General features: G+C 46.6%; 1 protein-coding gene across 1 annotated transcript in view; it reads right to left on the bottom strand.

Annotated features, from left to right (window-relative positions):
- The window catches only part of VGLL1 (vestigial like family member 1), a 34,486-nt gene extending 23,786 nt beyond the window's left edge, over positions 1–10,700 (bottom strand). Inside the window, exon 1 of the mRNA XM_085007401.1 lies at positions 10,566–10,700. Coding sequence (XP_084863527.1) covers positions 10,566–10,609 — 44 coding nt within the window. The 5' untranslated portion in view covers positions 10,610–10,700. The remainder of the gene's footprint in view (positions 1–10,565) is intronic.
- Positions 10,701–16,922: the final 6,222 nt, after the last annotated feature.

Below are 16,922 nucleotides of genomic sequence, written 5' to 3'. Positions count from 1 at the left end.
GTAACCCTTTGTGGAATGAGTGAATGAATGAATGAATGAGTACCGAAGGAGAGAGAAATTATTCAGATATTCACACAAATAAAGGGACAACTGCAAGAGTTCCCGTTGTGGCTCAGCGGGTTACAAACCTGACTAGTATCTATGAGGATGCGGGTTTGATCCCTGGCCTCACTAACAGGGTTAAGCCTCTGGCGTTGCTATGGCTGTAGTGTAGGCTGGCAGCTTTAGCTCCGATTCGACCTGGAGACCCCGAGACCCCTAGCTTATGAACTTCCATATGCCACGGGTGTGGCCCTAAAAAGAAAAACAAACAAAAACAACTCCTCCCCCCCCCCGAGATAAACAGACAGCTGCAACGGTGAGGAATCCACGTCTGGTCCCGGGAGCCTCTGATAAGGAAACCTGACTTCGTCATGGAAGGCAGGGTCGTGTTCCGAGTGGAAATTAAGCTTGAGTGGAGATCGGGGAGGCAGAGAAGGCGGTAAGCATGAGAAGAGGGAAGGGATGACTGCTCCAGGCCGAGGATACGGCTTGTGCAGAAGCCCTGCGGCAGGAGGGGCCCCGGCGAATCCGAGTAACAGGCAAAAAGGAATGCAGGCGTGAGAGCGCAGTACAAGGGGAGCTGGAAGGGGAGGCAGGGGTCAGAGCAAGCCCGGCTTCACGGGCCCTATGGAAGAATTTTGCCTCTTTCTTAAGAAGAGGAAGCAGCTATTAATCGGTTTCACAGAGATAGGTGCTGAGGAGGGTGGGGAAGCAGGGAGGGACGTGACCTAATCAGATATGCATTTGGAAAACGCAAGTCTGGCTGCAGTGTAGACAAAGCATAGAGGGAACCATGCCGTATAGTAGAAAAAAAATTGTTTTGGGGAAATAACTATTAACAAAATAATAATAAAATTAAAAAAAAAGCAAAGAGGGAGCACGAGGCCATGAACAGACTGCTTAGAGGGCAGCTCACTTTGTCTAGGGGAGAGATGATGGCAGCTGTACCTGGGGGTTGAGGGAGACCAGAGAGAAGGGGGTGGATTCAGGATCTGTTTAGAAAATAAGATCCACAGAGTTGATAGCGAATCGGAGACACGGAATGAGGGGTCTTGAGGGTAGTGCCTAGCTTTGGGGGTTGTGTGACTTGATCGCTTAGTATGTCTTCCACTGAGCTATGGAAAATCACAAGCATGTCTTCTTCAGGAAATAAACATTTCTGTTTGAACATGCTAATTTTTTTTCTTTTTGGGCCACATCTATAGCATGTGGAGGTTCCTGGGCCAAGGATTGAACCCGTGCCACAGCAGTGACCCAAGCCACTGCAGTGACAACACCAGATCCTTAACCCACTGAGCTACAGAGGAGCTCATGAACATGTTGATTCTGAGGAATCTTAGAGGGGATGACAGTAATCAGAGGGAGAGAGAGCCAAGCTGGGGATACGATGTGGGAAATGATGTTATACAGATGCCCGTTGAAGCCTTGTTGCTCTTACTCACCCTGGGAGAACAGAGAGAGACATTAAGAAGAACTAAAGCACCTTAAAAAATAAGGGAGGAGCATGTTCATTGCGGCACTATTCACAATAGCCAAGACATGGAAATAACCCAAATGTCCATCGACAGACGATTGGATTCGGAAGGTGTGGTATATATACACAATGGAATACTACTCAGCCATAAAAAAGAATGACATAATGCCATGTGCAGCAACATGGATGGAACTAGAGACTCTCATACTGAGTGAAATAAGTCAGAAAGAGAAAGACAAATACCATATGATATCACTTATAACTGGAATCTAATATACACAATGAACCTTTCCACAGAAAAGAAAGACATGGACTTGGAGAATAGACTTGTGGCTGCCGGGGGGGAGAAGGAGGGAGTGAGGGGGAGAGGGAGGGAATGGGAGGGATGCAAACTATTGCTCTTGGAATGGATTTACAATGAGATCCTGCTGTGTAGCATTGAGAACTATGTCTAGATACTTACATCGCAACAGAACAATGGGAGGAAAAAGAATGTATACATGTATGTATAACTTGACTCCCCTGCTGTACAGTGGAAAAAAAAAATAAGGGAGGAGTTCCCACTGTGGCTCAGTGGGTTAAGAATCTGACTGCAGCAGCTCCGGTCACTGCAGAGATATGGGTTTGATTCCTGGCCTGGTAGAGTGGGTTAAAGGATCTAGAGCTGCCACCACTTTGGCAAAGGTGGAAGCTGCAGCTTGGATTCAACTCCTGGCCCAGGAACTTCCATATGCCAAGGGTGGAGCCATAATTTTTTTTTTTTTTTGTCTTTTGTCTTTTTAGGGCCGCACCCATAGCATATGGAGGTTCCCAGGCTAGGGGTCAAATTGGAGCTGCAGCTGCCAGGCTACGCCACAGCCACAGCAACTCGGGATCCGAGCCACGTCTATGACCTACACCGCAGCTCACAGCAACGCTGGATACTTAACCCATTGAGCAAGGCCAGGGATCGAACCCACAACCTCATGGTTCCTAGTTGGATTCGTTTCCGCTGTGCCACGACGGGAACTCCCCATAAAATTTGTTTAAAAGGGATAAAAAAGGACCAAGACCTGCTTGTGTAACCACAACATTTATGGGCCGAGTCAGAGCGATGAGCCAGCAAACATGACTGAGAAGAAGGCAGGATAAACATCAGGAGCCCGTCGGATTCCCACGGCCCAAAGAAGAACGTGTTTCAAGAAGGTGAGTCAAATGCCGCTGAGAAGTGGGAGAATCTGATGCCTGAAACATTTCTGTTGGATGCAGTAGCCTGGAAATCATAAGTGACTTTAGTGAGAGATGTTTGCTGGAGTGAGGAGGCCAGCGGCAGGCTCCCGCGGGATGAGAGAAGAGTTTGGACAATTCGAAGAGTACATTGCCGGAGTTTGGAGGTGAAAGAGAGCGGAAAGATAGAGCAGAATCTAGGACTGGGAGTGGGAGGGCTGGAATGACTTCACTGTTCCCTTTTTCCCCCTTTTTGGCCACACTGTGGCCTGTGTAAGTTCCTGGGCCAGGGATTGAACCCACACCACAGCAGTAACCAGAGCCCCAGCAGGTCCTTAACCTGCTGAGCCACCAGGGAACTCCACTGTTCCTTTTTCTAGAAGGGATAGATTTCAACATGATGCAAGGCCAGTGGGAAGGATCCAGTTAAGAGCAAGAGGTTGAATATACTACAAAAGTAGGTATTATTATAATGTAAAATATTGGAGGAAGCAGGAGAGGATGGGATCAAAGTCCAGGTAGAAGAATTGGCTTTAACTATAAGGGGTTGTTCTGTTGCGAGAGGAGGAAAGGGGCAGAAGAGGGTCCCAGACATTCAGAGTTTATAACCTTGGCACCTGCGGTCATGATTTACTTATTTTCGGTTGTAGGGGACCTGGGCTAGGAGGCAAGGGATCTTGACTCTCCCCCCACCGCCCCACTGTAAAGTTTTATTGAAGGATAGTTGATTTACCATGTTGTGAGAGTATCTCGACTCTTGTATAGGATCTTCCCCTAAATAGATTCACAGACTTGAGGGAGTTACTTCTCATTTCTTTGCCTATTTTTACTTTTGAAGTGGGGGGGGGCAGCATGTGGAAGTTTCTGGGCCAGGGCTCAAACTTGTGCCAGAGCAGTGACCCAAACCACTGCAGTGACAAAACCAGATCCTTAACCTGCTGCGCCACCAGGGAACTCCTCTTTGCCCATTTTTAAAGGGAGAGTGCTCTATTAGATGATCTCGCTGGTTCCTCACAGCTGTGCTTATTCTAAGTAAATCAAGAGAATGTGAAAGTCAAAATAGTAGAAAATTAACCTGAAGTTTTTTTGTTTTTGTTTTTGTCTTTTTAAGGCCACACTCATGGCACATGGAAAGTCCCCAGGCTAGGGGTCGAATCGGAGCTGTAGCTACTGGCCTACACCACAGCCATAGCAATGCTGGATCCGAGCCTCATCTGCAATCTACACCACAGCTTATGGCAACGCCGGATCCCCAACCCACTGATCGAGGCCAGGGATCGAACCCACATCCTCAAGGATCCTAGTCGGGTTCGTTTCCACTGCATCACATGGGAACTCCTGGAGTGTTTATTTTTATTGTTTTCAAATGTAGGGCTCACTTCCAGTTCAAGGTAATGGATGTAGCGCATGTATTTAATCTCATCTTCCCTTCAAGTCCCACTAAAATGCCTGAAGAAATATAAAAATAAGAACAAAATCCGGAGGCGTTCCCGTCATGGCTCAGTGGAAGCGAATCCGACTAGGAATCATGAGGCTGCAGGTTCAATCCCTGGCCTCGCTCAGTGGGTTGGGGATCCGGCGTTGCCATAAGCTGTGGTGTAGGTTGCAGATGAGGCTCGGATCCAGCATTGCTGTGGCTGTGGTGTAGGCCAGTAGCTACAGCTCCGATTCAACCCCTAGCCTGGGAACCTCCACATGCCACAGGTGCAGCCCTGAAAAGACAAAAAAAAACAAAAACAAAAACAAAAAACAAAAAACAAGAACAAAATCCAGAGCAGTGCTAGAAAGCCAGAAAAGGTATCAGACTAGAGACGCGTAATGCTAATAGTTGTTCAGCGCTTTCAGTAGACCGGCTACTGCACTAAATCATTTACATGTATTAAACCATTTAAATAATTCTACAAGGAAGGCACTTTTATTACCCAATTCAAAAATAAGTTGACAGAGGTTAGTTAAGAGTTTGCCCCAGCCGGGCAGTCCGGACTCTTACGCCACTGTTACATGACCTTTCAGAAATAATAGGAAATTTCCAGAAATTATACCATGGACCCCACACCCTGCTAACCCAGAACTAGGAGAAGGATATTGGGGAAATGATTATGAATCTCCCAAATAGAGCCCCCGAAATGCTCCGAATTCGCAGGGGCGGGGAGCTAAAGCGAGTCACGGAAGAGCGAGCCGAGAGGTTGACTAGGATCCTCGTGTGCGACGCGTCCCAACCATCCATCCTCGCAGCGCTGTCACATTGCGAGAGGAAACCTACCAGGTGAAGGGCGACTCCAAACCAAGGGACCAAAACACAGCCCTCTAGTCCCTCACGTGAATGGTCCATCACCAGACGTCCAAGGACAACCAGCGGCACGAGAGACAAACACCAGGATGAGCAAGACCACGGACTTCTGAGGGAAGAGCTAATGCGGAACACGGATGAGACGTCTCGTGTCTTGCGAGATGACCCAGAGAACACTGTACCCCTCGAACAAGAGCAGTCTGCTAAGAAGAGGTGGTCAGAGGCCGAGGCCGAGAGAGTCACAAACGGGAAACCACTGCTGAAATAAAACAGGTCAATCGCCATGGGCACATTTGAAAACGCTCTTAGGAGCTTGGAAGCCAAGTCGTGGCAATCCGTGGGACAGACTCCGGAGTACAAGGAAGTATTTCGCATTTTTAAAGGTTTCAGATCAGTAGGGAACAGATGGATGAATTAATTGATGGTATCCGGACAATTGGCTCTGCATTCAGAAACCAATTAACTTCGAGGCGTGTCTTAAACTCAGTTATCTCCTTTCTCTCCCTCCTCAATTTCGCCATCTCTCCTGGATCACTATTCAGATATGCCCACGTATCTCCCACTAGTAACACCCCACTCACCTCCATGTCCATTCTTTTGTCCCCCTTCACAGCAACGCTTCTCGAACCCATGCTCGGTCCATGGTAGTTCACTATATTTCTCACCTTTCCTTTCCCTCCCAAACCCAGTCTAGGGGGGGCATCCATTCTCATCACTTCAATGTTTCTGCTCCTTTTTTTTTTTTAAGGGCTGCAACCATGGCATATGGCGGTTCCCAGGCTCGGGGTCGAATTGGAGCTCCAGCCGCCGGTCTTCACCACAGCCACAGCAATGCAGGATCCGAGCCACATCTGCGACCTACACCACAGCTCACGGTCATGTCGGATCCTTAACCCAGTGAGCGAGGCCCATGGATACTAGTCCTCATGGGTACTAGTTGGGTTCGTTACTGCTGAGCCACAGCAGGAACCCCAACAATGTTCTGATTTATAACAAGGTCACAGCAAGTCACTGTGAACACTGTTCATCTGTGCAAACCTCCAGAGAGACTGATAACACCATTGATATTTGCTTAATTTAAAAACAAAACTAAACTATCAAACTAAAGAATGTCAATCAATAAGGAGGCATCGCCAAATTCTCTATCTGACAGGTAGAGTCTGCAGCTATTAAATAAGCAAGGTTTTCTGGGTGGAGGGGGATATTTAAAGTATTTATGAAAAATCTATTATGGTTCGTGGTAGGGAATGAAACACATGGCCCTCCTCTCCTCCTTTGTAAATGAATTTCGATTCCCATAATCTAACTTCACAGGACCGAAAGAGCCAAAGTGTTACTCAAATCTTTTCCTATCATATTTATACAGTAGAACTAACACATCCATGAAGACTGCGTTACCTAAGATGCGTGTCTCCTTGCAGTGGTTGACAGCACAGCAGGTGCGTTCATTGCAGTTGTGTTAACTATCAATGTCGATCAACACATGATCAATTTAGTTTCGGGTGTCACCATCACGTTAAGTGCCCTCCTTCTCCTCCCATTCTTGTCATGTCCAATACTTCCACCTCTTCTTCACAGGAAAGGTATGTGAGCTTTTCCTGACTCCACCCCCCCACCTGCCCATGGAAAGGGGATCATTGCTTCTTTGTGGCCCCACTGCTTCCAAGCCAGACTTCTCTCAAGACTGGCAGCACCAGCAAGCACCTGAGAGCTTGTTAGAAATGCAGAATCTTGTTCCCTGGTGGCTCAGCGGGTTAAGGATCTGGCGTTGTGACTACTGTGGTTTGGGTCACTGATGTGGCACGGATTCGATCCCTGGCCCAGGGAACTTCCACGTGCTGTGCGTGCAGCAAAAACAAACAAACAAACAAACAAAAAACCCAACAACCAAACAAGCAAACAAAAAACCTGAGAAGTCCAGAATCTCAGGCTCTACCCCAGACCTACTGAATCACAATCTCTCTGGGTGGGGCCCACTGTTTTAACTAGTTTTTCAGGTTTTTCATGCTAAAATTTAAGAAGCACTGACCTAGGGGCACTTGACCAGAGCCTCATCAATCTCTGGGTACAAATGAAGTCACATTTACACCACTATCCAAATGACACTAGCTCCCTTGGGCACCCACATTTGTGGGACTCTGCAGTCCTTTCCAGGTCAATCCCTCCTCTACAAAGTATTTCGGGGAGTCTCTGGGGTGTTCACACATGCTCCAGAGCTGATGAGCGCCGCTGTTCACTTCTGCCATGCTCAGTCTCCACTGATGGAGGCAACTTTCAAGCTGATGGTTCTGCATAATCCAGTCCATCAAGTGAGCAAAAGCACAGGCTGTGTTTTGGCCTGGTGGAGTGAGATGTGGGTAACTGCTGGTCGCAGTGTAAGGCTAAACCCGATGTTAGCTGCCCTACAACTTGCACTGATCAACTGAATTGCCCTGCAAAAGGCAACTTGCTTGCATCTCTCCGATTGAAACAGCCTACTCAAGGGTTTTGACCTGCAATTATCCTCTCCTCTCGTGCACATCCATTTTTGTACAGCATCCCATCAGCATAAAATATGATATATACAGATATATATATATACACATACATATGTATGCTGATATATACAGATACATGATATATATAGGTGTATGTACACCTATATATATCCATTTTATTTTTTAAAATTTTGGGGGGCTGTCCCTGTGGCGTACACATACAGAAATTCCCAGACCAGGGATCAAACCCGAGAGACAACACTGATGATGCCCAATACTTAACCACTAGGCCATCAGGGAACGCCCTGTATATTCCAACTTTTAAGAAAACACTTGAGGTTCTGGTTTGGCATGTAAGAACCTTGTGTGTCACACTCCATCCTACCAATAGGTAAAAAGCAAAATAAACTGAAAACTCGACGACTCTTCCTAGATTCCCAAGAGAAGTGAGGTCACAGGGCAAACCGCTGCCCCCAACATCAAGAGACTGACAAGGGAACACAGAGAATCGCAACTTCCTGGATCAGAAGCCACTGAGGGAGGCAGTGCCTGGACAGGAAACTCTCGACTGTAATCGACAAATTGCTGGAGGCTCCATCCGGGCCAGTATGAGAGGGAAGGTGTTCCCGGGGAGCCCAGTCCTCAGTGACCCCCCACAGTTGATGAGTTTTAGCTCTGGGGACTTGTCCAGGCTCTCATGGTAAATGTCTGACAAAAATTCTCCTCATGCTGCCGACAGAGAGAGGGGAAGAAGAGCCATTTGGGAAGACACCAGGGCGCCGGGTTTTTTTGTAATAAGGTCTAACCCTCAAGAGAAACTAGTTGACCAGATCCTAACCCACTGGGGTTTTTAGTGGAGCCTAACTGACCTGAGGGAAAGGAGATACCCAACTCCAGCCCCCTCTAACCATACTGTCCCACTTAAAGGGGAGAAACATTTGTAAGTTTCACAGTCCAGAGGTCTAGACTCACTAAAAGACTGAGACCTTGGAGTTCCCTTCATGGCTCAGCGGTTAACGAATCCAACTAGGAACCATGAGGCTGTGGGTTCGATACCTGGCCTTGCTCAGTGGATCAAGGATCCGGTGTTGCCGTGAGCTGTGGTGTAGGTTGCAGATGCAGCTCAGATCCCACATTGCTGTGGCTGTGGTGGAGGCTGGCAGTTGGAGCTCCGATTCGACCCCTAGCCTGGGAACCTCCATATGCCGCGAGAGCGGCCCAAGAAATAGCTAAAAAAAAAAAAAAAAAAAAGAGAGAGAGAGAAAAGAAAGGGATGTTGGAATTAACAAACCAGGAACTTATTTTATTTTTGCCACCCCCCCACCACCACTAGCATGCAGAAGTTCCCAGGCCAGGGGTCCAACTCCAGCCACAGCAGCAACTCAAGCCACAGCAGTGACAACGCTGGATCCTTAACCCACAGTACCACCAGGGAACTCCAAGGAATTTAAAACTACTATGATTAAGATGCCAAGGGCTTTACAGGATAACACAAACACTGTGCCAGAACAGGTGCACGAGGAGTTCTCCTGTGGTGCAGAGGGTTGAGGATCTGGCATTGTGGCTGCCGTGGCACAGGTTTGATCCCTGGTCCATGCTGTGGGCACAGCCAAAAAAAAAAAAACAAGTGGGCCAGGTAAGCAGAGAGGTGGAAATTCTAAGAACCAAAGAGAAATGCTAGCGATCAAAAGCACTGTAACAGAAATGGAGGAGACTTTGATGGGCTTTATTAACAGACCGAGTACAGCTGAGGAAAGAATCTCTGAGCTTGAGGATATCTCAGAAACCTCCAAAGCTGAGAAGCAAACAGAAACAAAGCCTGAGAAAAGACAGAATATCCAAGGACTATGGGACAATACAGAAGGTGTAATAGGCACATAATGAAAATAGCAGAAAGGAGCAGAAGAATTATTTGAAACAATAGTGATTGAGCATTTCCCCAAATTAATGTAAGACATCAACTCACAGATCCAGAAAGCTCCAGAAATGGGTTAAGGATCTCACATTGCCTTGAGCTGTGGTGTAGGTCACAGACACAGCTCGGATCTTGCGTGGCTGTGGCTGTGGCCTAGGCCGGCAGCTACAGCTCTGATTATACCCCTATCTTGGGAACCTCCATATCCTCCATATGTGGCGGGTGCGGCCCTAAAAAGCAAAAAAAAAAAAAGAATGGATAAACAATGCAGCCCTGCTGTATAGCACAGGGAACAATATCAAGTGTCTTGGAATAGAACATGATGGGAGATAATACAAGAAAAAGAATGTATAAGGCATTCCCCTTGTGGCTCAGCAGAAAGAAACCTGACTAGTATCCATGAGGATGCAGGTTCAATCCCTGGCCTTGCTCAGTGGGTTAACCAACTGTGCCACCAGGGAACTCCTAGGAAACCACTCTTTTTTTTTTTCTTTCTTTTTAAGGCCACACCTGTGGCAGATAGAAGCTCCCGGGCTACAGGTTGAAACAGAGCTGCAGCTGAGGCCTAGGCCACAGCCACAGCCAAATGGATCTGAGCCTCATCTGTGACCTACACCACAGCTTATGGCAACTTGGGATCCTTAATCCACTGAGTGAGGCCAGGATCAAACCTGCATCCTCCAAGATACGTCAGGTTCTTAACCTGCTGAGCCACAATGGGAACCCCTAAAAATTCATTCTTTGTTTTTTTTGTCTTTTTGTCTTTTTAGGGCTGCACCTGTGGCATATGGAGGTTCCCAGGCTAGGGGTCAAATCAGAGCTACAGCTGCCAACCTACACCACAGCCACAGCAACGCAGGATCCGAGCTGTGTCTGCAACCTACACCACAGCTCACGGCAACAGGCGATCCTTAACCCACTGAGCGAGGCCAGGGATCGAACCTGCGACCTCATGGTTCCTAGTTGGATTCGTTAACTGCTGCGCCATGACGGGAACTCCCTAAAAATTCGTTCTTGATTATTCTCTTGCCCTCAATCCCCATATCCACTCCATCAGCAAATGCTATCACCTCTCCCAGCAAATCATACCCAGAATGAATGCCATCATTTCTCCCCATCTCTACCGCTATTCGATTCATAGGCACTGCCATCACCTCTCACCTGGACCCTCGCGTGGTCCCTTTAGGGCCGCCCTTTTCCTCCATTGTTCATCCTCCTCTCAGCGGTCAGCATGGTCCTTCTGAAGCAGAAAGCAAATCATGTCACTCCTTTGCTTAGGAGCTCCAAAGGCTTTCTTTTGCAGAGTTTGTTTGCAACAGTGAGTTTTTCTGTGTTGGCAATTACTTACTGAGTAATAGGGGACTGCTGTTGAGCTAACACAGAAATTATGCCAGTTATCACGCTGTTTCCCTAGCATGGTAACATTTTGAAGTGACAAACTTCATTGCTGTTAAAAAGGCCTAAGAAGGCCTTAGCAGAGTTCCCGTCATGGCTCAGTGGTTAACGAACCCGACTAGCATCCATGAGGACGCGAGTTTGATCTGCCTCACTCCGTGGGTTAAGGATCTGGCATTTCCGTGAGCTGTGGTGTAGGTCACAGATACGGCTCGGATCCCGTGTTGCTGTGGCTGTGTCCTAGGCCAGCAGCTGCAGCTCCGATTCAACCCCTATCCTCGGAACCTCCATATGCCTCAGGGGCGGCCCTAAAAAGACCAAAAAAAAGGGGGGGTGAGGGGGCCTTAACAATATATCAAGACCCTAAGCAAAAAGCAGGATATCTGCAGAGAGAAGCTCCTTTAGTACTGGTGTGGCTAGTTCAGTGCTTTCGGTAGTGGCTACGGTAAGTTATCCATCAAAGCTGTGAATGCAGAGGAGGTACTGCAAAGGCATTTCTCCCAAGGTAAAATGATGAAAAACAAAGTCTATGTCCTGAATCATTTCATTTCAGTGAGGATGGTCTTTATTAGACCCGAGTGCCCTGAAGGCACACATCTTAGAGGAAGAAGCTGAGCCAGGGTTTAAGACTGTGGAGGATTAACTAGCTGGGATTCAGGTCATAAATACCAGAGAAACATAACCCCATTATTATTATCCCTGGAATTGGTCTTCCTTCCTTCCTTCCTTCCTTCCTTCCTTCCTTCCTTCCTTCCTTCCTTCCTTCCTTCCTTCCTTTCTTTCTTTCTTTCTTTCTTTCTTTCTTTCTTTCTTTCTTTCTTCCTTTCTTTCTTTCTTTCTTGAGGGGGGTTCACCTGAGGTGTACAAAATTCCTGGGCCAGGGATCAAGCCTGAGCCACAGCAGTGACAACACCAGATCCCTAACCTATGCACCGCAAGGGAACTTCCAAGACCTATAATTTTTAGCACAAATTTTTCAGAATGTGAAATTTTTCCAAGGTATCTTTTTTTTTTTCTCTTTTGTCTTTTCTACGGCCACACCCGTGGCATATGGAGGTTCCCAGGCTAGGGGTCTAATCGGAGCTGTAGCCGACAGCCTACACCACAGCCACAGCAATGCCAGATCCGAGTTGTGTCTGCAACCTACACCCCAGCTCATGGCAACACCGGATCCTTAACCCACTGTGCGAGGCCAAGGATGGAACCAGAAACCTCATGGATACTAGTTGGGTTCATTTCCTCTGAGCCACAGTGGGAACTCCCTCAGCTTAAATCTGATCCCTTGCCTGGGAACTCCATGTTCTGCGGGGGTGGCCAAAACAGAGAAAAAAATATGTATTTATCGACTTAAAAAAATGCACAACCTGAAAGTTGAGAGTTAAGTTTTATTTGGGGCAAAATTAGGACTTAAACCTGGGAGACAGCATCTCAGGTAGCCCTGAGAAACAGCTCCCAGGAGGAGGGGGCGGAGCTAGGATTTATAGGAGTTTTTGCAACAAAGGGCTGGTGGCAGAACAAAAGAGTTCTGAGCTCACCGAAATCATTCCTTTGATATGCAACTGAATTTTCACAGGCTGCAGGCCCACCGGCTCTCACCCTCTGAGGCGGCTGCATTCGCAGATGACTGAAATTCTGCCCCAAGAGGCAGGGGAGATAATATCAGTTTAAGTGATAAAGGGGGGTGTGGGGGGGTGCAGACAGGCACACATTTTACAGAAGTGTGTTGCTGGTCTCCTGAAGGTCACTACCAGTCACAAGGAGCAGACAGCACCAGGAGGGATTCTAGTGTTTTCCTAGCTATGAGGAGATGCAAGAATTGGGCTCATAAAAGCTTCTCCTCAAAATATCTGACTCTCTGAAGACCTGTTCTTCCAGTCTCCCAGAGCACAGAGCGCCTCCCTCCTGGTCTCCACCCTGAGTTCTGCTCAGCGGGGGCTGCGGGTTCGCAGCTGCAGTGGCTCAAGATTTAATCCATGTAGAGGTGGATGAAAAATGCCAAACTGCAGGAGTTCCCGTCGTGGTGCAGTGGTTAATGAATCCAACTAGGAACCATGAGGTCGAGGGTTCGATCCCTGGCCTTGCTCAGTGGGTTAAGGATCGGTGTTGCTGGGAGCTGTGGTGTAGGCCGGTGGCCACAGCTCCGATTCAACCCCTAGCCTGGGAACCTCCATATGCCACGGGAGCAGCCCTAGAAAAGGCAAAAAGACAAAAAAAAAAAAAAAAAAAAAAAAAAAAAAAAAGCCAAACTGCAGTTCCCATGTTGGGGTTCCCTGATGGCCTCGCAGTTACAGATCTGGCATATTCACTGCTGTGGCATGGGTTTGATCCCTGGCCCTCCCAGGAACTTCATGTCTTGGGCGTGGCCAAATGTGTGTGGGGGGTGTGTTGTCTATCTCCCCTCCAATTCCCCCTTGTTCATTCCTGTATTCCCAGGCCTAAAACAATGTTTGGGCCATAGTCTGTATTCACTGAATGAACATACTAACTGGTACTTCTGAAAATTGTATAAGCAGACTCCTAATTGCGTGGGACTCAGACATGGAAAGTTCTAAGATTTGCAGGCCTGCTTTCTTTTCTTTTTTCTTTCTTTTTTTTTTCTTTTTCTTTTTTTTTTAGGGCTGCTCCTGCGGCATACGGAAGTTCCCAGGCTAGGGGTCGAATCGGAGCTGCAGCTGCAGATGAGGGGTAGCAGCACGTCCCAGGTTGAGGCTTGTGCGGAGGTGCCGGGACTGAGAGACCAAGGTGATGGCCGAGTGACTGAAGAGCCCTGCGCTGGGGAGAGTTCTGGGAGGAGGCTGGCGAGGCCCGATGAGATCGCCCAGAGCCTTGTGCACAGGAAGGTGTTTGAACTTTAAGTGCTACCGGGACATTTTGATAGAAAGCCATCAGGGCACTGGGGGCAGTAACTGTGGTAGAAGTGGCTGTGGGAAGAAGTCATCAGATGATCAGATAGCGGGTGTGTTTGGAGTCTGAGGATGTAGAGGCGAAGGAGAGCAAGCGAAGCAGACTCATGGATGTGGGGTGTGGACAGTTGGCTGCTGAGGTGGGAGGCCTGGGGGAAGAACGGGATCATTTATTTCAATATTGAAATCGCCAAGAATGGGGGTTCCCTGGCGGCTTGGTGGGTTAAGGATCCGGTGTTGTCACTGCTGTGGCATGGATTTGCTACCTGGCCCCGGGAACTTCCGCCTGCTACAGGTGAGGGGCCCCCCCCCCAAAGAAAAAGAAATCACCAAAAATGATGACAAGGTAATGGTAAAGCCAATGACCTTCTTCAAATAAATGGGAGTGAGCCAGTGTGTCCATAAAATAAATCCACTCATTCAACAACTATCTGAGCCCCTATTATGTGCCAGGCACTGTGCTAGGCTCTAGAAGTGGTATTGCTGGACAACTGCCCCATTCTGGGGGAGGATGTCTTATGGCAAAACAGCTCGCAGCTGCCATTTGAGGAGGGTCCATGTCTAATGCTGCCTTTATTCTCAAAGCCCCCTCCTCACTTCATCTAGTGTATTACTAGATACACACTGGCCCAATCTATACTTGCTAAATAAATACTTTAGTGAACGTAAACACACCGAACCAATAGCCTAACACTACTAATATCTTAAGATGGTAATCAATACGCTCCCGGTAAAAAGCACTGAAGTGATATGCAAATTATTACCCCCGTCCATAATTTCCTAAGAATTGCCTGAAAACCAAAGCTTCTCTTATTTAAAGGCAATTTTTAGTATCATTTTTTTGTCTTTTGTCCTTTTAGGGCCGCACCTGTGGCAGATGGGGGTTCCCAGGCCAGGGGTCAAACTGGAGCTCCAGCTGCCGGCCGACGCTCCAGGCACAGCAACTCGGAATCCGAGTCACCTCTGCGACCTACACCACAGCTCACGGCAACGCCGGATCCTTAACCCACTGAGGTCAGGGATTGAACCCTCAACCTCACGGCTCCTAGTCAGATTTGTTTCCGCTGTGCCACAACGGGAACTCCCTAATTTTTTATTTATTTTTTAATTTTTTTGTCTTTTTGCTATTTCTTGAGCCGTTCCCACGGCATATGGAGGTTCCCAGGCTAGGGATTGAATCGGAGCTGTAGCCACCGGCCTCAGCCAGAGCCACAGCAACGGGGGATCCGAGCCGCATCTGCAACCTACACCACAGCTCACGGCAACGCCGGATCGTTAACCCACTGAGCAAGGGCAGGGACCGAACCCGCAACCTCATGGTTCCTAGTCGGATTCGTTAACCACTTCGCCACGGCGGGAACCCCCCTAATTTTTAAATAAAGAATGAGCTCAAGCTATCACATTTTCAGACTTTTTAAAAATTAAGTATGCATTTATTCATTATGTAAACATTTTTTGAATTTTTGACATGTGCAACAATGTGTTGGGAACCTTTTACAAGATATAAAAGAATTTTAGATATCTATTCTTGTGCAGTTTATATTAGAGCTTGGATTTTCTTCCTCTTTTTTTGAACTGAGGAATTATTATTATTATTATTATTATTATTTTAATAGTTATTTCCCCAATATTTTCAAACTTTTAAGTGAGACATATAGTTGAGTCTAGAAATTTTTACATTCAACTGTTGCAGGTTTATCATTATTATTGTCTAATTTTTATGAAAAAGCTGGAAATGGCAAATCAATAAATGCTTTCTTCTTAGATCTTGACTCTTCCAACATTATCAGTGCTATTTCAGCTGCTGCTTTCTTTATCTAGCCTGAAAGCACTACGGACAACTAGAACATAAACACAAGCCCATCTGCAGAGGCTATGTGAGCGTATGGTATAGGGCATTACTGTAACATCAGTATCCTCTTGATTCCAAATGAACAGATCTGAACACCTAAAACGAAACTTTAAACTATTAAGTGTTTCTCTCAAGCCATCAATCGCTCAGATAATCCCAAGAATTTAGGCGATTTGCAGTACCAAATCATGATTTTAGAAAGGAATAATTTTAACATTTTTTTCTCACATCAGGTTGTATTTCACTTAGAGAGATATGAAGAAAGTCAGATAAATGAAGTGTGGTAAGAAGCAAAAATAACTTGAGCCAAAGGATTTTAAATGAAGAGAAGTGACTGTCTTAAAAAAAAAAAAAAAAGCATGCAGTTTATAAATCTGAGACTTACTCAGTAAGGAAAAAGCAATGGATAAGCATACTGACAAATACTCACAAAGGGCAGATTTATAAGCTTTCTACTTGGCTTCTATAGCCAGGGCGTTGCTCAAACTAATTAAGAGTGCTTCTCCACATTGAGAAAGGTGTATTCAGAAAATGAGCTAACTCCCACCTTTTCTCCAAGCCTCAGAATCACCAAAAAAATTTATAGCAGGAAAAGATTCCACTCTAAAAAGGAAGAAGTTGTGGCTTCCAAATGGGCCAGATTTGGCAACCTGCTTTTAGGAGCCCAGAGTTATCATTACTTGGGAAGGAAAAGAGATCCTTGGAACAAATCGATCCAATTTTGCTGTTAAGTTTCTTTTGCAGAAAGCAGTAGATTTCAAAGATTTCATGAACATTGGCAAGACCAGTAGTATTCTTACCTTCTAACATGGAGTTTCAATACATTAACTGATATTTCTATAAAGGAGAGTCTTAGGGAGCTGTGCTTGTAGGAACTGCCAGGTAACTGTTAAGCACTGCTGTGCTTATAATCCACCCCCCCCATTTTCATTGTCTTTTGATAATAGGATGTGCTGTTGCTTCACAGTAAATTCCCTTCTCAGGACCAACAGAACCTGATTACTTAGAAAACAGGTGTGTGTGCTTCATGACTCTTAGTATCTACTCATCAACATCACCTCATAAGTTAGTCACGATTTTATAGTCCCTTGTGACTTTCGCTTCCAGGGTGCTGATATAAAAAAGGCTAAGTATTTGATATCAACCAAATTCATGAACAGGGGAAAAGACGTTAGAATGAGAACACCCTCCCTTTAATAGCCTTAGAGCTGGGGAGTTCCTGTTGTGATGTGGCGGAAATGAATCCGACTAAGAACCATGAGGTTGTGGATTCGACCCCTGGCCTCGCTCAGTGGGTTATAAGGATCGGTGTTGCTATGAGCTGTGTCGTATAGGTTGTAGATGTGGCTTGGATCCTGCATTGCTGTG

The sequence above is a fragment of the Sus scrofa genome, chromosome X, assembly GCF_054392235.1.
Source record: "Sus scrofa isolate SSC_HxYL_T2T_F1_AM1 chromosome X, Sscrofa_HxYL_maternal_Yorkshire_Landrace_v2.0, whole genome shotgun sequence".
Classification (NCBI taxonomy): Eukaryota; Metazoa; Chordata; class Mammalia; order Artiodactyla; family Suidae; genus Sus; species Sus scrofa.
This window is presented reverse-complemented; position numbering and strand designations above follow the sequence as displayed.